We start from the raw sequence: 21,594 nt of genomic DNA, 5'->3' as shown, positions 1-21,594 counted from the left end.
CACTGACATTTGTCAACTCAGGCCAAATTCTTACAGGTAAAAATGGTGTATCATTCTGATAGATTCCTAAGAACTCCCTCAAATTATTCTGCATTACACCAAGTTTCACAGTTTAAAAATGTACCTTTTTACTTCAGCAATGTTTCTTTCAACAGCATTGATCTTCTGATTAAGAACAAACACCACAATATTGCTACTGGAAGTGACATAAATAGTTGCCTAAGAAATAAAGAAATTGCATGTAAGGCTTTCTAAAGCATTTATATCTCTCCCCAAGACTGACTTAAAAAAAAAAATAAATAACTCCAATGGTGATGCTAAGAATGAGAAATCAATTTCTTATGTCATTAATTTCAATAGAAATAAGTCTTCAAGACAACATTCTAAGCAATTCAAAAGTTGAATACATTAAATTGTGACTGAACCAGTACAGAGATCTACTAAGCTTGTCAGCAAGGTGTTGGGGAAAAGATCTTGCCAGATTTTCATATCTTACATTCTATTTCCATATATGTGATTAAAAAAAAAAAAAAAAAAAAAGATTTCCAAAACTAAGTATGGATAAACTGTGGAAACATCTAGATTTCTCTTCACTACCTCCAGTTATACCTGTCAGTGATATGCATTTATTATAAATGAACTATTTAAAGGACAATCATCTAACTGGTTTCATGTTTCAATCCTTTGCTGGAGTGTCTGAGTTTTGGACACATAAGATGCATCTGTTGTGTAGCCACACGGGGGTTCTTGCACTAATGAAGTGGACAGTCTAGGAAAAATTGCACCGAGGAGGAAGGAAGGCAAGTGGTACCAAATTGCAATGCCTGGTAGCAGCTCCAAAGTTGAGGTAAATCTTGATTTAGCCATAGCCTGAGTTAGTTAAGAGATTAATTTGGTCCATCAGCAGAAAAATATCCTCTAAAAGTCAATTTTCATGTCAAGATATTTCTATAAATTAAAAGAAAGAACAACCTTATAAATCCAGCCTGAAAATTTGAATGAGTATTGGTATACCCAATAATTTTATTGTCTGGTATTAATTGTTCTTTGGGGTGGGTTGTTGTTGTTTTTTTTGTTTTGCTTTGTTTTTTTGTTTTTTTGTCATTACCAAACCTAGCTTTTATTTCATAGAGTTTTGACATAGAAGGAAATTAGGACTGTAGATAGCATTCTTCCTTACATTGACTGTTGTGTGGGCTGTGAGTCCACCTTGGTCTGCAGCTTGGAGTCCCAGAAAAATTGGTCCAGAATATCCTACTACAGAAACCGTATAAATCTGCCCTGTATTTTCATTGACATCAAATTGTTCTTGATGATTCAATAAGCTGTACGTCAAAAGTCCATTACCTCCTGCATCTGGATCTGTTGCCTAGTTTAAAAAAAAAAAAAAAAGGCAGTTTTGAAGCACAGTTTGTGGCTTTTGGGCTGTGCATTACCCTCTGATCATAAAACCGTAGTTTCTCTTTGGAAGACTGGATATTTCAGGGACAGTCACATTTTTTCCCTTTGCGCTAACAAAGAGGGGCACAAGTTATCAGAATCAAACCAAGCATATAAAAGAGGAAGTACATTTCCCATAGAGCCTAGGAGGATGCGACAACTGCAAGAATAAAGGAAGCAGGCTGCAGGAACTGAGAAACACGAAACTTAGACAGAAAGAAAATAATTGCTCCATTTTGTAGCTCATTTCCCATTTGAGTTTGAGAGATAACAAAGCAGTTAACAGCAGCAATGAGTGAACGGTAGCTTGTGCAGTGTGTAATCCTTTCAGCCCCATACCTCTAGACAGCAGCATGAGTCAGAACAGACTGCATCTCTCTTCTGACAGAACCACTGGCAGGAGGGGTATGGACTAGTCCCCTAAACAACCCATCCTTCACCTGCATTATGGTCAAACTTGATGATGAGCAGAATTTGACTTTTGAGAGCATATTTAATAGCTCCTTTAAATCAATTTGAACAAGTTGAAAAAGAAATCAAATATTTGAGAAGATTTGTGTCCTCCTGAAGAGCACAGATAGATACTGTACCTGAACTGTAATAACCGGGTACTTGTATGGCACAGAGCTTGGTATCAGAGCAGAGTACATACTATTCAAAAATGCTGGCTTTTCATTTACATCCTGCACTGTGATTGTCAGCATCGCCACATTTTGGGCAAACAGTCCTGTTAAGCAAACACAGGTTATCTCTGGTGCTGCTCAGACTTGTGTCTGCAACAACAACAAACATCAACAAAGCACAACTTTTAAAGAGGATGGGCTAGGCTGTAGCTTTGCAGTGGTATCTATGGTGCGCATGAGGAAGAGGGAAAAGAAAGGGAATGTAGCAGGGAAATGTGAAGAGGAGCTATTTCACTTCTTCTGGGGTTGTGGTCAGAACAGGAAGTGAGAAGCCAAAGCTGTTTCTCTGTCAGCCTTCTCCACCTGGCTGTACCTGATCAACAGTCCAATGCTCAGGTATTAAGTTCTTTTCTGAGGCTGCTGCTGCTACTGTGCAGAAGGTCTGCAGAGCCTTGACCTTCCACTTTTTGTCTTCCTTGCCAGACCTTTCAGATTAAGGAGAATCTCAATTCCCACCATTGGTTGCAAATACAGAAGAAAAAAAAATGTCCTGTGTTCATTGCTCTTATTCAAGTTGGAAAGTCCTTTGAAGGAAAGTTACCTGAAGACGGGACTTGTGCAGCAGATGAGACATCTTCATTTGCTTCTACTAAAATCACATACTGAGAAACTTCCTCATAGTTCAAATTAATTGCTGTTTTCAGCTGACCACTCTTTGGATCCAATCTAAAATGACCTGAAAGTAAAAGCATGTACTTTTGTTGTTATATCACCTATAGCTCTCCTACCTTTTGTATCTCACTTTCTCTTAGGATGCTTCAATGCTGTCTAAACAGCAGAGGCACTATAGCTGAGGTCTTATCCCAGACACGTATCTTTAGAAACTTGTAAAGGAGCAACTAACTTGGAAAACAAAATTGCAGTCTCTTGTTGTGTGTGATTTCCAAGTTTCCTATTAGCTTTTATTTATTCCTATTCTTTGTGTGCACAAATGGAGTTACCTCATGGCTGCTAAATCTGAAGGACAAATGCCCTAACAAAGGTGCAAGTGCAAGGAAATGATAGACTAAAAGTGATCAGCAGGGAGGGAGCTACCTGCTAATGAGGACTTCAGTTTTGTTTCCTTAGCCTGCAGTTTTTTGTACCTTACTACCACAGGGACCCATTTATTGGCAGGTAATAACCACCTTTTTAGCCAAAGGTTACCAAATTTTTACACCAAAGAGATCTGAAACAAGTTCCGTATAATATTTATTTATATATTAAAAGAAATGACAAATTTTTATCTTTGATCTCCATCTTTTCAATAAAATACAGCAGCATCTGCCATACAAAAGACAGGTTAGTCTGTTATCTTAGCTCTTTTAAGTCAGAAATGAAATAGCTCTCACCTTTTTCATTGCCAGATACAATTGTGTAAACAATCAATTTTCCCGAAGTTTCAGCCACAGCAAAAGTGTAAATTGAATGATCCACTCCTGTGTTTTCCAAAACTGAAATGCTAACATAGAAAATAAATGATAAATTAAAGTTATACTTTCCAGCAGCAGTTGCACTGACAGGCTTTGAAACTTTAATTCTTAATAACAAGGTCTCCATGGATAATGCTACCTTGGGCCCTTCTAGTTGTTTGCTAGAGCTCAGTGGCCTTCAGAAAGCAGTGTAAGCCCTACTTTTGTAGCCAAAAATTTGTTTACCCTTGAGTAAAGTGTACGGAAAATGCTTTTATTAGCATGGAAGAGGAAAAGGACTTTGTCTGTCACTTTGTCTGTCTTGTATAAACTGCATAGTAAAGAAATGAAAGGTGATGCCTTGCATCATGCTCCCAGAACTACAAACATAGCAGGGCTTCCTGGACTTCTATTTTTATTCTAAATAAATAAAAAAATAAATAATAAAGGCCTTTCTAGAATGTGAGAGGGAAATGCTAGTATAGTTATCTTCAACTTTCAATTTTACTGTGTACTCAAGTACCTGGTGAATATGTACCAGTTATAAAACTCACCTGACTTTGTTCTCAGAAAACCGAGGAACAAATGGACGGTTATCAATCACATTAAGAGTAATCACAGCAGTACTATTTAAAGATGGAGAACCTTTGTCCTTTGCCATCACTGTTAAACAGACCTCTTCAAATCTAGACAGGTTTCCAGTTGTTATTATTTTTCCCTCACTCTCATCTTCTATCAAGAAGAATGCACTGAAGTTTAGATCTGGGATAATGTAGTATTCAATAAGGCCATTTTGCCCCTGCCATGAAAGGAACACAATTTTATGTCACTAATGCTTGCAGGACCGTGTTATTTCAGAGCTCCTAGTCCCTTAGTACAGACTCACTGAAATCTCAGTATTTCCTTGTTTAAGCTGACAGAATGTCAGAGGCATTTTAACCATATAAGAATAATCAGGACTCATAGATACTTCACGGTTAAGTTGTAACACAAGAGCAGCTGCAGCCAATGGACAGTCATCAGCATAACCTTGTTGCCTCCCCTCCATTAACTTTGATGCTTCGAGAGCTCTATATATTTATAGGCTTAAGAACACACACATATAACAGGGCATTTATTGGGACTTCAAGTGTGTCATGGTCTTCAGCTCTGCACAAACTTTTAGTCTACTTTGGCTTATACAAAAATGCTACCTCAATAGTTTGGAAATTTAGATTTCCGAACTATTTTTTTCACAACTTAGATTTTCAGAGGAGGATATTGACGAGTGAAGTTTTTTTTTTTTTTTCTTCTAGATTCCCCGTGTAACTTGGGACAATGCGCTTCAGATTCCCTGTCTGTCAAAGTGTGTTCATTTTCCATTGGTGCCATAAGGCTTTGTCCACACTGCCAGATGTATTAAGAACCATGTTTTTATATTATCAAAAAAAAAAAAAAAAAAAAAAAAAAAGTGGTAATAATGAATTCGCAGAAGAAGAATTCCCGTATCAATACTAAAGAAAACTGCGCGCACTGTGAGGACATTCTAAAGGGTAGGACACACACTGAAACAAGAAATGTTACAAGGTCTTAATATCTCTAGTCAATTTATTCAGAAAATGAAAACTTGCAGTTAGCCATGTTAGGATGGGTGTTAATGGAAACAGAATGGAAGAAAATTCAGAAGCAGTTTGCCAGTTATACAATAGAAATGTGGGAAAAGATCTCTAAAAGAAGAAAATTATTATATTTGTAGTGAGGGGACACCCAAGAGTCCCCTAAAAGAGCAATGTCAACAAGAGTAAGCTAAGGTCCCACAGACCCTTGTGGCACCTTTAGGAGAGTTGCAGCCTCCTTGCTGCTGTGCGTGTAAGCCCTATTCCTGCCTGCCTACATCACGAGAGCTGGACTTAAAGTAGCTCTGCACACTTCGTTTTCCTGAGACAAACCTTAAGCTTTACTCTATTGAACTTTGCTCTCTACTTCTTCCATAGCTCCCCAGAACCAGGATCAAACCCTGGCACGAGCATCTACTGTCACTGTATAATCTGCAGAAGTACTAATCCAAAACTTCATTGTTGGGCCATGCCCCAGAATTCTGAAAGGATGCAGAGCTGATCACCAGACACATCTGAAGATAGGAATTTCATTAGGTCTGAGTGCAGGGTTCTCAGTCTGGCAACTTGCATAAGCATTTTCATTTTTTATATAAAATAACAGCAAATAGCAAAAAGGGCCTTTTGATTATTTGCAGCAATATATCACAACTGCAGATATTTTAACCAAAATGATGCATGAAATATTAGGAATGCATGTGATATTTGTGTTCTGCTGTCACTTCTAGATGTTTTGTCTTTTAAGTGACATAATTAATATTGATGTTGTCATGGTGATCTGACTGACTGATATACGTCCTGTTACCTGGATACGACCCCAGTGGGTGCAGTACTGGCAAAGTCAGTCAGTCAAACAAAATTACTTTAAACAATAGAGACAAAGAGAATGAGATAGGGTACCACTCTTCAGAGGCATTTGATGAGCACACATTTACATCTTCAACTCAGATACATGTTGTTTAGTTTTCAGAGAATCCTCCACTACAGAAGTTCAGATAATTTCACACTCACTAAATTGCTTATGCTCTTGTGTACTTTTGAAAGACTAGTACAACTCCACATAATAAGGGGGAGAGCTGGGGCAAATACTGCTGAAGAAATATGCCCCAAAACAGGGAGCACATCATTGTCAGAGCAGAAATAACATAATCTTAACTTCCAATTCCCAACACTGCTAGTAAATTACAATTCACTTTCTGCTACAGTTGGTATTTCATGCCTAAAGAACAAAGAAAATTATATTTGGGCTGCAGCTTAAAGCAGTGTCAAAATCAAGCATGAATAGTTACCTGATCTTTGTCAGTAGCATGCACAGTTATGACATGTACACCTACTGGATTTATCATGTTTATGGAAGTGGAATATGAATTCTGAGCAAATACTGGAGCATTATCATTCACATCAATCACTAGGACAGTGACATTAGTAGTTGCCTAGAAAACAAAACAGTGTAGTGCATCTTAGAATATTTAGAATGTCTTATTTAGCAATATTTTGTTGTTATTTGCTTATGTAACAAAAAGTATAAAGTAGGCTTTAAGAATGCTGTAGTAAAAGAACAGGTAATGTTTAATTTTGTCAGCTTGACATCAGAGATCACAACAAGATTTTAACACAAAAGATGTAGGAATTCATACTTGCATTAGGGTTCTACTTTTTGGAAGCTTTCAGAATGAGTAAGAATAGTATATGTTTAGGAGGTTCTGTTTCCTACTGTTGCAGTCGATAATGGAAATACAGATTTTGTAGTTCTGTTGATTGTGTAAACCTTTTCAAATAGGAGAAAGAGAGCAGAATTGGAACAACCTACTGAAAATTTATTTTCCTGACATGAAAAGTTAACACAGTACTTCTAGTTCTAACCAAAAGCGACAAGCAAGAATTCCTCTTCCCCAGCATAGGTTAGTCAAATTCTACCCTGTATGATTATAAATTATTTCAATGAATGATGGTAGACAGTGTTCTTCAGAATGGATATTGGTGGAAAAAATCTGACCCCAAACATGGTTGGGTGGCTAATATATTTTGTACAATAAATGTCTCTGATAAATGTTCCTCCCACTATTTCAAATCTGACGGGAAGTGTTAACAGTTCGTTACAGCAATACACTTTTACCTGATAGAAAGGGGCAGATTTATTGTTGACTGCAGTCACTGTAAGGGTATACTTATTCACGTTTTCATAGTCTGGAGAGTTCTTTATCTTAATGTTCCCAAGTAATGCATCTATTTCAAATATATTTCCTCCACCACCTGAGATACAATCAAAGCAGCATTATCACTGAATACATCTTAGAAACGTAGCATTTAAAATGGTAGTTAATTATACATTTACTTGTGTCTCGAGCTCATGAAAACCATTCTGTAGATGATGTACAAGAAAAACACCAAAGATTGAGTGGATGAACATTTGAAATGTGAGCCAACAGAATGGGTTAAGAAGTTCTGCAGATACGTCCAGCTCATTCATTAAAGTAATAGGCATGCAAACGATGATGGACAGCACAGTGGAGTCATGGAGTACATCTCTAGAAAGACACCCCTCCAAGCCTGCACATCTCTTTTGAGACTAGTGGAGGTCAGAGGTGTTCCAAGGCTCTTTTGCAGTCCTTTGACCTTCTGTGTGTTAAGTTTCATTTGCTTGTTGCAACAGCCATCAACACTGTAACAAGACAGTGCACCTACCTGCTAAGTTCTATGAGATGTCACTTAATGTATTCAGGCTCTAAGAAAGGTGGACTAAGTGGCATGTAGATGTAAAGAGAAATCAAATTGTCACTGCCAAAAGATGTGGCAGCAGTTTTTACTGGCTACTCTTGTCCAAAATGACCTAAAGGTTTGTATGCATACTGGAAATAAAAGATCCGAAAAACTATATCCACATTGCCCTTGATGGTACAAAAAACAACAGCAACTTTTAGTGCCTGCAGGCTTTGGACCAGAGGGCTCTATATCACCATCTTTGTCAGATTAAATGTAGTGGCAAAAGAGGTGTTCTTCTCAACTGTGATCCCAGCAGCTACCACAGTTAAATGTAATAGGAAGCACAAACCAGAGCTCTCTGCTGCTGCAGTTCACAATCTGACACACTAGTTTAAAATGAAACTAGAGGCAGTATACACTGATAGCTTGTGCAGAGTTCTGAGGTATCTGAGGTGTTGCTTCCTGTTGTGCTACTTCTACTGCAGAGGTAAAGGAGTCCAGCACAAAGGTGAAGACAACAGCTCTCCAACAGTCCATGGTAGTGTATCAGGTCCCAACACACTTGTGATGATTCTAGTAGCTGTAAAATGATCACAGTCAACAACCTAAAGAGAGGCTTAATTTAATAGCATTTAGAACAATTGTAGTTTCTGTAAAGAAAGCTGCTATTCAATAATTTTGAAAGCTACATCGGCATAAATTATTAAAATAGTAAAGCAGGTGAAAGTGAATCTTTTTGGCTCATGTAGAGAAGAGTTAGGAGCTAGCACACATAAGGCTATTTATGCTTTTAGCAATGTACATAACAATGTGACAGTTCCTCCAGTGCAGTAAGAGAACCCCTAGTTACCTGTAAGGCTATAAAGAACAAAAGCATTGTCTCCTGTGTCTCTGTCCATTGCTGTGACTTTTCCAACTATGAATTCCACATCCACGTTTTCGTTTACACTGAACGGAGTCACTGGATTAAACACAGGTGGCCAATCATTAACATCAGTGATCTTTACGACAACTGTGCAGTAACCCCTTTTCTTCTCAGGGGTTCCATCATCTTCAGCATATATTACAACCTGTAAGTAACATAATTATTGGAAATGAAACCATACAAATTGATACTTGCGTTATGATTAAAAATTCTGGACGAGTTTTAAACATCAGAGTATCCTTAGAAATGTAAACTTGAATTCCGAAGTCACTTCAGAATGGTTATTGAAAACTTTAGGAGTATCTGCTTGACATTAAAAAAACCTTTTTTTATACAACCAAAAAAATTCACCAAATTTTTTGCTTAAAACGACATAAAATGTTAAAAAATACCTAGCAGTAGCAGCAACAGCAGAGAAGATTAACCATTGTCTTGACTCCAGCACCTTTGTCAATATCAAGCTAAATAAAAAACTCACCAAAAATACAAGAAAAAATGAAAATTTTCTGAATACAAGCTTTAAAGAAAACAAAAGCAAACCTGGTACTCTGTAGGTTCCTCTTCGTAATCAAAGGAGACAGTAGAATAAAGAATTCCAGTTGACTCATCTATCCGGAATTTTGTTCCATCTCCACTGAGAATGCCATATGTTAGGTCACCATTTCTACCCGTATCATTATCCCGAGCTATCAGGTGGACAATCTGGGTAGCAGGCAAATTCTGTCAATGAAAAACAAATTGAGGCTCTCATAGACTCTGCTTAGCTGCAATTTCTTGAAACATGTGAAGGGGAGAAACAGACACCACATACACTGAAGAATAGAACTATTTCCTCAGTCCATGTCTTTTCTTCAGAAAAAAATATCACCATCTGTTAAAACACATCAGATGCTGATCTCAAGAGTCTGACTTGCTGTTAAGGAATCATTAATAATAATCTCTACTCCTCTGAAACTACAGAGACGTTCTCAACTTTGAAGTCATTTTTCTGTCTGAATATCAATTGGCTAATAATTATTCTTTTCAAAATAAATGATCTAATTCGTCCCTTTAAAAAATGTTATTTGCATTTAGATTGACAGTAAATATCAGCATTTTAATTTTAGGGCCATTTGAAACCTGATCTAAGGTTATTTGATCCAACTCTGCATCCAACAACTCTTTCTCTGTAAATATTTCATACGGAAATCAATTCTTAAGGTTTGGCAATTTGATTCCAACTCTTCTACACTGAAGTAACTGGGAATATTAAAAAGAGGCATAATGATTAAATGTAGATTTAGTTAAACATAAGAAATTGACTAGATTTCAAATCAGTTGTGGTTGTTAAGGACAACGTTCTGAATCAACTGGTAATCTCAAAGGTAATGTATGTGCTACCTGAAACATAAACCTCATCAGTGTGCTGGATTTTTGTTGTTTTAAGTAGCAAGCAGATTAAGGTGTGGAAACTGCTGAAGAGTGAGATATAAATTAGATCCCTTTGCATAGCTAAATGCTGGGACTTCCATTTCAGGCCACTGTAACATAATAGCCGCAGACTGAAATCTAGCTTACTTTCTGCCACCACTTAGTGGCAAATCATAGCAGATCTGCTTGCATGAGAGAAGGACGCAAATCTAGAGAAGACTTGTTTCCGTTACTTCCATGGAAGAAGCTCCACAGAATTGCAGGAGTTGGAAGGGACATCCAAAGATCATCAAGTCTAACCCCCTGCAAAGCAGGCTCCCTACAGCAGGTTGCACAGGTAAACAACTAGGCAGGTCTTGAATATCTTCAGAGAAAGAGACTCCAAAAGGCTCTGTGGGCAGCCTGTTGCAGTGCTCCATCACCCTACTGTGAAGAAGTTCCTTTGCATATTGGTGCAGAACTTCCTACACTCCGGTTTATGGCCATTTCCCCTTGTCCTGTCCCCACAGACCACTGACAAGAGGTTGTCCACGTCCCTTTGTCTCCCACACTTAAGATATTTATAAACATTAATAAGATACTCAGTCTTCTTTTATCAAGGGTCCCTTACAAAAGGCTAAGTGAGAATCAGATTGTAAATGCACATGAAGATGTTCTGTGAATGGATCAGAATGGCTGTTTTTTTTTGTCTGCCATGGAGCCCTTTATTAGTAAAACATTCACTTTTTCTTTAGTATGTCCTCACTTCTAGACCATTCTCTAGGTATGAGGATTTACAGGTTGAAATAAACCTTAAAACATAATATGGTAGAACGCAAGGCCTGTTCAGTTACATGATGTTTACTTATATACTCAACACAAGAGTTTATTATTTGTTTACATTACTACTTTGAGGATTCATTTTTATGATTCAGTTTGGATAATGTTTTCTTACCTCTTCCAGCCCTTGTTCTAGTAGAGAGAATGTGAAAACTGGGGGGAAGTCATTTTCATCAATGACTTCCACATGCACGGAAACATCATTAAATATGCTAGCAGTAGATGAATCTGTTGCTCTTACACTGAAAACGATTAGAGAATCTTCCACTGTCAATTTCTTTCCTGTTCTTATGGTACCAGTGGATGGATTGATAATGAAATATCCTATTATAAACAAGCAAACAAACAGAAGTTACTCTGATTTTATTAGTTAAAACTGAAGATAGAAAGACTTCAATGTAGGCTGTATGTAATTTATATATCTTATCACAGTATTCTTCCAAGAACAAAATAAAATTAAGCATGGGTTTATAAGAATATCAGATAAATCCAGGCCTACAGTTAACAAGAACTAATAATTAAGTAAGCCAGTATGGAAACCAATGGGGAGAAGTTCACTGCACCACTTTCTGTTCAGGTGATCTTCACCTTTTTCTGAAAGGGTCAGAGATTATTTTTTTCTTGCTTCAGCAAGCAGTTGTTTTATTCACTGTGAATTCCTGTTGTGACTGAAGATGAGGGATTCTGCGTTTATCAGAGTCTCTTGACACCGTCAAGGGAACCACAGCTTCAAACACTTTACAGTAAGATAAATGCAAAGTGGCTACATTTGATAAGGCAATATTAGCTCTATAAGTTTAAGATTAGTTAAAAAAAAAAAAAAAAAACATCAAAACAGCACTAAAAACCAATTCACTTTATCCCACATAAGACTATTTAACACATTCATGTTTAAGAAAACATTGCTTAGTTAGATGAGGTTTTTTGGTTGGCTAGTTTGTGCTCCAGTCAGAAGGATTTATGCTGATGTAGGTATTCTCTCTCCAGTCACTGTACCTTTATTCCTGATCATGTACCACCTGATCCTCATGTAGCAGACAGAAAAAAACCTGTACAGCCAGTGCAGTCAGGTCTGTACCATGTGGCTGTAACTAATCTGGCAGAAATTCAGTCATTCTCACACTTGACCCATACTGAATTTATAGATCTTGTTGATAAACAGCAAACATTCATGGCTATAGAACTGAGATAAAAGCAAAAAACAACTACCGCAAAAAAAAAAAAAAAAAAAAAAAAAAAGTCCAAAATGTGAAGTGTTTTGCAACAGTACTTCTGTTTAACACAGAATCACAGAGAGGCTTGGGTTGGAAGGGACCTCAAGGATCATGAACCTCCAACCCCCCTGCCAGGCAGGGCCACCAGCCTCCTCATTTAATAGACCAGGTTGCCCAGGGCCCCATCCAACCTGGCCTTGAACACCTCCAGGGACGGGGCATCCACAACCTCTCTGGGCAGCCTGTTCCAGCACCTCACCACTCTCCTTATAAAGAACTTCCCCCTAACATCCAGCCTAAATCTTCCCTCTTTCAACTTAAAACCATTTCCCCTTGTCCTGCTATTATCTATCCTTTCAAAGAGTTGGCTCCCCTCCTGTTTATAGGCTCCCTTTAGGTACTGGAAGGCTGACATGAGGTTACTCCACAGCCTTCTCTTAGCTGAACAAGCCCAGCTCCTTCAGCCTGTCTTCAAAGGGGAGGTGTTCCAGCCCTCTGATCATCTTTGTGGCCCTCCTCTGGACCCTCTCCAACAGCTCCCTTTCTTTCTTGTATTGGGGGCCCCAGACCTGGACTCAGTACTCCAGAGGGGGCCTCACGAGGGCAGAGTAGAGGGGGACAGTCACCTCCCTGTCCCTGCTGGCCACTCCTCTTCTGATGGAGCCCAGGATACCATTTGCTTTCCGAGCTGCAAGAGCACACTGCTGGCTCATGTTCAGTTTTTCATCCACCAGGACCCCCAGGTCCTCCTCTGCAGGGCTGCTCTCAAGGACTGCTCCTCCCAGTCTGTATATATGCCTGGGATTCCTCCGGTCCAAGTGCAACACCTTGCACTTTGCTGTGTTGAATCTCCTTAGACTGACTCAGGCCCACCTTTCACGTCTGTTGAGGTCCTTCTGAATGGCACCCCTTCCTTCCATTGTGTCAACTACACCACTCAGCTTGGTGTCATCAGCAAACTTGCTGAGGGGTGCACTCAATTCCATCATCGATGTCACTGATAAAGATGTTAAAGAGCACTGGTCCCAAGACAGACCCCTGGGGGACACTGCTCATTACCAGCCTCCACCTGGACGTAGAGCCATTAATCACCATCCTCTGCCTGCGGCCTTTCAACCAATTCCTTATCCATTGGGTGGTCCACCTGACAAATACACATCTCTACAATGTGGAGATAAGGATGTGGTGGGGGATCATATCAAAGGCCTTGCCCAAGTCCAGGTAAATGACATCGGTTGCCTTCCCTTTGTCCACCAGTGCTGTCACTCCATCATAGAAGGCCACCAGATTGGTTAGGTATGACCTTCCCCTGGTGAAGCCGTGCTGGCTGTATCAGTTCACACACTCATTCCTCATGTGATTAAGCATGTCATCCAGGAGGATCTGCTCCATGATCATCCCAGGTACAGAGATGAGACTCACCGACCTGTAGTTCCCCAGGTCCTCCTTACTCCCTTTCTTATAAATGAGAGTGATGTGACCCTTCCTCCAGTCGTCCGGGACCTCACCTAACAGCCACATCTTTTTAAACATGATGGAGAGCAGCTTGGCAACCACCTCAGTCAGCTCCTTCAGAACCCTGGGATGCATGCCATCTAGCCCCATAGACTTGTATGCATCCAGTTTCATGAGGTTGTCTTGGACTTGATCTGCCCTTACAGTGCAGGGGGATTTACTCTCCCAGTCCCCACCTACAGGTATAGGGATGCAGCGTTCAGGGAACACAACCTTTTCCTTATTACTTCATGTGAAGAGCTTACCCTTTTCATCTCCAGCCACAATACTGTATACCACAGGGACCTTATACAACACAGTGATCTGTACAACAAATGTATCTGGCAGTGTTTTCTCACTCAGAGGTGCAGGCTGATAGACTGCTTCAGAGAACACTGGGAGTGAAATGTTGGTGGGAGCTATTGTTACTGATACCTGCAGGGAAGAAGACATGACCTCAGATGTTACACAACAGAAGTCTGGAACTTTTTCAGTAAGAAAAGGCCTAGGATTACAGCATGCTGAGTTTGACACCTTAGTATCTGTACATTAGCGAAAGTTTCTAAAAGAATAGCCAGTTTTGTTTCAGCTGATTTTTTTCCTAAATACAGAGTGAGATTCCAGTTGCTCGTACATAATTGCTCACATTTTCAAGTGACTTTTTTTGGCTTAACAGCTTTCAAAAAAAAGGATTTGTAACAAATTATTCCACTGTAGTATGCACAATCAAAACAGGAACGGTTGTAATTGATTTTATGAAAAATTGTGCAAGGCTGTAAATAATGCCACTAGCTCACAAAAATACAGACAGTTTCATTCTAAATGTCAGCCAGCTACTGTACAGTGCTCTGAAGAGCAATGGCTCTTAACTGTTTTAAGGTTCTGTTGAATATAATTTGAATATAATTTTCTATGTCTTTATCCTTAAGCATTTTTTTTTTAATTTTGCTGATCTGTGATATGTAGTGGCAAAAGATCACAGCCAGTACAAAAGTATCACTGTGTAAAAAATATTTCGTCATATTGCAATTTCTCACTCTTCATTTTAAAATGCATTTATATGACAGCTTATTTGCTGTCTCCTGTTTATTATATCACATACTTCCACGGTGTACCTTCCAAAGATCCCACTCTTGACCTTGCACAAAGGTTTTCATTGCTCTGAACTTCTTCCCCCACAGTCCAGAGCCGCTGTCTCTCTTGCATCTTTTTTGAAGTGGAATGATGAAAATATAAAACAGATAATGTACTGAGCAACTGCTATAGTAGCATAACTTTTTAAATGCTATCATAGTGTAACCTGTTCCTGAAACAGACATGGAACGCTGACATTCCAACTCCTCTTTGCACACTTTTTCTCACTAATACCTGTTACCTGTAGTTACACTCAGTTTAGAATAAAGCAGTATGGTGAATAAACTTTGTAAGTAGACAATAAAGTAAGAATTCTAGTACCTTTACAGAAGTTGAAAGTGGTGGCAGACCTGAATCTGTAGCAGTGACCGTCAAGGAATTATACAGGGGAAAAGCCTGTTTATTTAAGTCTCTTGTTAATGTGAGTACTCCTGAGGTACTGGAAAGATTAAAGAGGCCTTCTGAGTTCCCATCTGAAAAGGGAAAAAACAACAGAGACCAGTGACTGAATTATATGCCCAAGATTAGGGAGACTTGGAGTTGAAAACCTGCTTTGTATGTCATTTGAAACATACAGATGCAGTATGAAGTCTCCCCTGATGCTGCGTTAGTGTCACAGAGTCCTTTGAGCTGGAAGGGCCCTTGTGAAGCCTCTATTCCAATCTTTCACTCAAAGCAAGATTTTGAACAAAATCAGAGTATATTGCTTAGGACTCTGACCACTCTAGTGATGAAAACCTCCAGGGGTGGCCTCTTGGGACAGTTTGTTCCAGTGCTCAGTTATCTTCATAGAGAACTTCTTTGCTCTCTTACATTCACAGATGAGGTTGTTTTTTTTCCCCTTGGCAGTCAGAAACTCTTGTTTCAACTTGTAGCAATGATATCTAATTCTTCCATCATGAACTCTTCACCTCAGTGAGGAGTTTAGCTCCATTTTCTCAGTAATCTCTTCTTAGGTATAGGAAGCGAGATCCATGATCCAGTTCTTCATTAACTGCTAGTACTTGCTAGATTCTTTGAACCTTGTCTCCAGTCACAAAGGCCTGGATACCTTATCAGTGTTGTAGTGTTCTGAGCTGAGCATGTTAGGCATTGAGTCTTCCAGGTACTTGGTTAATGATTACAATGCATACTTGATGCATGACAGCTATAGAGACCATGTAGGTATGGTAGATAGAATTATGTGGTATAACTGAGCTCAGATATACTACCAAGTGTCGATGCCACCCAAATGTGCCTGCTGTATCCAGCTTTTCATTAGGATTCATTTTCGAGGCAATGTTGTAAGTGAAGCCTAAAATTCCCAATTACTTCTCTAGGACAAGAACATCCTTCTTTGTTTCTATAGTAGACATTCACTGGAAGCCATTATTTTGATAGTACTACAATATAATCTCTCTTAAAAAGTCAACTTTATGCATAAATACTTTTAAACATTTGTCTCTCACACTCACTTTTATCAATTTTGAATGTCATTGTTCAAGATGCAGTTCTGTTGTACTTTTCAGGGTCTTAGTTCCACAAAAACAGTTCATAGTTTGGTAGTATGCAAGTATCCTAGTAATAAACACCCATGACATTTTTCTTAACATACCTGTAATATTGTAGAAAATGCCTTCATCGTAACCTTTACTTTCATCTCTTGCATCAATATCTACCACCAATGTGCCAGCTGTAGAATTGTCTAGAAGGATCTGGAAATACGAGGGTTTATCAAACATGGGTCCTTCTTCATTAACATCTTCCACAATAACTACAAAAAGAAGGTCCACATCTGAGTGTAAATGTGAATTTCACTTAAGAAGTTATAGGCTATTGCTTCAGCTCATATAAGTCTCCACAGTTCCTCTGTGCTGAGTTCAAATTCTTCCAATATAAACAAAACAGCAACTTTGTATTCTGAACGTCAAAACAGCTGCACTTTGTGGATTAAATGCTTTACTGTTCAGAAAATACTTTCCTCACAATGACTTCACTTCTGCACAGCATGTTGTCACTACTGTCTGTCATGAATAATACCATCTCATTGTTACCTTGTGCTCCTTTCTGCGTCTCTCTCATCTCTGGCTTCAAATGAGAAAAGATTGGTTAATTTCGTGTTTGTAAATGATCTGGGACAATACAGCAATGGAGTTTAACTGAAACAGGCCCTACAGTAGTAGAAATAACACAGAACAAAAAGTTCTGTGACGAGGATCAGTACTTCCAGTCATACCAAACTTAGGGCTGGTCAAAGATGTGAATAGCAACTTCACAGAAATCTTCTGCTATAAAATCTTCATTTAATTTAGAGAGGGGGGGAGGGGGGGAGAAGTTGTTTTGTTGTTTGGTTGGTTTTGTTTTGTTTTTAAACAAGGTAGCATTATTTTAACAATATTTTTATAACTCTTAAAATCATCATCATCAAACTTTTTTCACCAATAAAGAAGTAGGCTGTCAGTAAACACAAAAGAACTGAAGGATGATTTTGAAAACATTTTCAAGCAAAATGTCAAATAGGTACACTAAAAATGATGGGAAAAGTTGTGAGAAAATTGAAGTAAGGAACATCAAAGTGTATGAAAACAACCTCCTTTCTGACAAAGCAGTTAAACATTTTTTGAGAGAAATTTTATCTGGCCATAATTAAAAGGTCACAATCATATAATTTACTTTAGCTGACTGTATTAATACTGAGGACTACTTTTGTGCCTTGTATTTACAAATGCTGAAAGAGAAATGAAGGAAAATTTTCTGTAATAAAATGGAGCTACCTGTAATGTTTGTTGTGTCTTGGAGGTGTGGCTCGCCAGGGTTGAAAGCTTTCAGTGTAAAGGTATAATGGGCACAGCTTTCATAGTCCAGAGGTTGCACTGTTGAAATATTTCCAGAAAGTTCTCCAACATGAAATGAAGTCTCTCCAATAATAGTGTATTGAATAACGGCATTGTACCCTATGTCTTTGTCTGTGGCTGTTGTGCTCAAAATCTAAATAATAATAAAAAAAAGCAAACATTTACATCAGAATGAACAGAATAGCAAAGCATACGCACAAGTATTTAACTGTATCATGTTTGCTGTCTGAATTACTCACAATACCATTAACTGCACTGCTAAAATACTGACACATCATATAGCAGAACAGGTAACAGATGTCATAATCTAGGGTGTTACCCCTTTCCTTGATTCCTCCCAATCATTACTTCACAACTGCAAGGCATATATGAAGCCAGAAATTGATATATTAAGGGAAGACAGAACACCTTAAGAACAAGGGTATACTAGGTACGTGACCTAGCAGTCTTACAACAGGATGCCTGTAGGCCCTTTGAAAACCATACCTATACAGTGCAGCACCACCACTGGGGTAGAAGGGGCAGGGAGAGTGGCATAAAGCGAACTTAAGGGAGATCCAGTGGAATAGGCACTCCACTGACCTATAAGATGAATACACTCTGATTTTACAGACTCCACAGACTCAACAGGCATTCACCAATGCAGTCATCGTATCACCACTTTCAAATTTACATAAAGAACACTACTGCAGAAGAACACTTGTAATGCCACGCACCACGTGTGGAGGATCATTCTCTTTTACGGTCACTGAGTACAGCTTCTGGGAGAGCACAGGTGAGTTGTCATTTACATCTTCTACAGCAATGCTTAGAGCTAGGCTTGCAGATAGTGGTGGTTTGCCAGAGTCAATGGCCTGCAAAGAAACAAGTTGTAATTAAATACAACACTACATAGATATAAACTTATTTCAAAATAAAAATTCTGGATGGAATCTTAGTCTCTGAAGACTTCCTGCTGGGTCAGCTACCACTTAACTATATTAGTCTAACTCTGTGCTTGCTGACCTGAATACCTTCCAAGAGTTTCTTGCTTTGCTCAATAATTTAATCAGCTGTAAAGGTCTCCTTACAACACACTCAGACACAATAGCAGGTGCTGGAACAATCTCTTGTATGTGCAGATCTTGATTTGATTAATAACAGAAGTAAAAATGTAAAGTTTAACCCAAGTACATTTTTTTAAATATAAATCTCAGATATTTTATGTCTAAATACATACATTTTGAAGAGTGGAAAGAAGTGAGAGGAATGGACAAAACTGGACTGACAAATCAATACAAAAAATATAGTTGTGGCAGCTGTACAGTCTAAAACAAGTTCAGGAATGCTTTACAGATTTGACAGTAAGCTACCATGTGTCTATGATCTTTAGAATCTGAAGTTTATGGGTCATTTGTTCAATAATAACAATTTACACAGCAGAAAACAAAGTTATCAGTGACAAAAAATAACAACCGAAAAATAATGAATGAATTCTTATGGAATTCATGAAGACTGAGACTTTTTCCTTGTGACTATTCAGTATTTATCAGACTTTATCTGGAGAATTTTGCAAACTTGAAACAAATTTTTCAACTTACTATTATTTTCAGCTCGTAATTGTCCATCATTTCTCTGTCTAAGGACATTCCTGTCATTAGCTTGCCTGTGGAAGTGTTAATATGGAACATTCCAGCAAAATCATATTGCAAATAATAGCTTATAAATGCATTATCTCCTATATCCAGATCAGTAGCAGAAAATGTTCCCAAATCTAGAGGAGCCATATTCTCAGGAAGAGATAGTTTTGTTTGAATCAATTCTGAGAAAACTGGAGGATTGTCGTTGATGTCATTTACTATCACAGTTACCTGTATTTAAAGACAAACACATTTGATTGTAGAAACAGTACCCAAAGAAAAACATTTTCATTTCTGCCTACAAGACTTTATAGAAAAAATAAACAAAAAAACACCAATAACAAAGAGGGTTCCTAACTTCAGCATTTGAACATTTTCACAACCTCAGCATCTCAGCAATTCTATTTTTTTTAATCCTCAGTTTTTACAAGTAAGATAAACCATACTTTAACCAGAAGAGATGAGCAGAATTAATAATTTTGGGCTTTTTAGCAAAACCATGCACAGAGTCAGTTTCAGTGTTAATCAGTTTCTTTGGTTATTCATAGTGGAACTCTCGGGAAGTGATGCAGTTTGAGAATGCATTGTCAGGTTGTCAAGATCATAGTGGTTCCTCGGGAGAAATGGAACTTAAATTCAACAAGTCTCTTGAAATACTCATTCTTACACAATCAATGACACTTATCTAGACTTCTTTTTCTTTTAATGTTCTAGTGGTTATAAAAAAAAGATAATTAAAAATGCAATACACTGTACCAAAGCAATAGCTGTATTGGGTGGCACCACAGAATCAACAGCTTCTACCACGATGTTGTATAGGTTGTCATCTTCTCGATCTAGCGTGGCAAGAGTCACAATGTCTCCTTGGTCACTAATAGCGAACTTGTCAGTATGTGATCTCAGAAAGTATACTACTTGTATGGCTATGCTTCCAGTCAGTGCCTTTACAGAGCCAACAACAGTCCTGACTGGTTCCTCTTCTGGAATGTTGAACTCGTACCTGGAGCTTTCAAAAGCCAGCCCAAAGCCAGTGTCATTTACCAGCAGGCAGACAGCAACAGAAGCTAATGAGGGAAAATTATTCAAATGTTAGAAGTACTAAAATAACAAAGCTGCCCTGTGCCCTATTTCCCTATTTTTTATTTTTTATTTTTTGGGGTAGTAATAGAAATTGACAGAAACTAGCACATAGGAAACAGTAGCAAAAAGAAAATAAAAGTCAGTAGCAAAAAGGAATAATGTATGATACACAAGACAAAGACTTCTATACCTAACCTTTCATGCTTGAGTGGAGTTTCAGAGCAACCACACTTCACTGATTACAGTAGTGCTGCCTCAATGAGTAGTACTCACTCTAAGCTATATTGTAACAAAAGGAAGGTGACATCCATAAAACCTAATGAGTTCAAATTCTATTTAGATTTCTTATTCTATTTTAAGAAAATCAGTGGTTCCTTTTGGTCATGAAAAAAACAAAATATTTCCTAAAAGTACATGAAAAACATGATTAAATATTTTTTGAAAGAGCTAAAATATATTTGCTAATTTAAATGTTTCTACCTCTAAGAAAGTAGAGGAAACACATTTTACACAGGGTTTTTTTTCTTTTTCTTTTTCTTTTTTATTTTTTTTTTAATAATACTAGGAGCACTATTGCATCTATCCTGATCAGGATTATTAAACTAAGATCTATGTTTATAAGATCATCCGGGAGGAAATCAAAGAGTAAAAAGCAAATTTTCATCCTTGCTGAAACATAACATGGATTCTAGACCTATGTTATTTTGATTTCACTGTTTGTAAAGGTTACATTTATGTGGGAAGAAAAAAAAAGCAGAAGGTAAAAACATAATTTACCATTTGATGCAAGTGGAGGAACTCCATGGTCAGCAGCAATAACCGTCAGTGTAACAACCATGTCAGCTGTGACGTGGGCTAAGCTACTGAGCAGGATGATTTCTCCAGTATGGTTATTTATATGGAAAATATCAGAATGGTTCATTAGGCTATTTTAAAGAAAAATCAGTATAATATTCATGTTAATGACACAGGAAGTATCCCCTAATTCCTGTTACTTCTGTAACAAGCAACAAACAAATAGTATTTATTTGTAAATATAAATAGAACCAAAGAAATAGCATTTATTTATAAATATTAGAAAGAATGGCTAACATATTCTAGCAACGTTGACCTGGGTCTATCTGCCTTTTTATTCCCTGGTATATCTTCCACACTGAAGAAAGTGAGAATTCATGCCTTCACTTCCCATTAGATCTCAAGCCTTTGATCTTCCCACAAATAAGAAGCAGACACTGTACACTCGGCTGCATATT

The 21,594-nt window shown here is 38.0% G+C and overlaps 1 protein-coding gene across 3 annotated transcripts in view; it reads right to left on the bottom strand.

Annotated features, from left to right (window-relative positions):
* Positions 1-21,594, bottom strand: part of LOC421195 (protocadherin Fat 4-like) — a 46,810-nt gene that overhangs the window by 5,250 nt on the left and 19,966 nt on the right. For all 3 annotated transcript variants that reach the window (XM_040697746.2, XM_040697747.2, XM_419273.7), the window contains 19 exons: positions 21,119-21,267; positions 20,018-20,325; positions 19,223-19,492; positions 18,359-18,496; positions 17,562-17,775; positions 16,403-16,561; positions 15,130-15,281; positions 13,941-14,109; positions 11,082-11,290; positions 9,278-9,457; positions 8,663-8,882; positions 7,226-7,362; positions 6,399-6,542; positions 4,069-4,313; positions 3,455-3,564; positions 2,665-2,799; positions 2,031-2,167; positions 1,181-1,369; positions 125-219 (listed from right to left, as the gene is read on the bottom strand). In XM_040697746.2, the coding sequence (XP_040553680.1) occupies positions 125-219; positions 1,181-1,369; positions 2,031-2,167; positions 2,665-2,799; positions 3,455-3,564; positions 4,069-4,313; positions 6,399-6,542; positions 7,226-7,362; positions 8,663-8,882; positions 9,278-9,457; positions 11,082-11,290; positions 13,941-14,109; positions 15,130-15,281; positions 16,403-16,561; positions 17,562-17,775; positions 18,359-18,496; positions 19,223-19,492; positions 20,018-20,325; positions 21,119-21,267 (3,360 nt within the window). The remainder of the gene's footprint in view (positions 1-124; positions 220-1,180; positions 1,370-2,030; positions 2,168-2,664; positions 2,800-3,454; positions 3,565-4,068; positions 4,314-6,398; positions 6,543-7,225; positions 7,363-8,662; positions 8,883-9,277; positions 9,458-11,081; positions 11,291-13,940; positions 14,110-15,129; positions 15,282-16,402; positions 16,562-17,561; positions 17,776-18,358; positions 18,497-19,222; positions 19,493-20,017; positions 20,326-21,118; positions 21,268-21,594) is intronic.

The sequence above is a fragment of the Gallus gallus genome, chromosome 3 (assembly GCF_016699485.2).
Source record: "Gallus gallus isolate bGalGal1 chromosome 3, bGalGal1.mat.broiler.GRCg7b, whole genome shotgun sequence".
NCBI classification, from domain to species: domain Eukaryota; kingdom Metazoa; phylum Chordata; class Aves; order Galliformes; family Phasianidae; genus Gallus; species Gallus gallus.
This window is presented reverse-complemented; position numbering and strand designations above follow the sequence as displayed.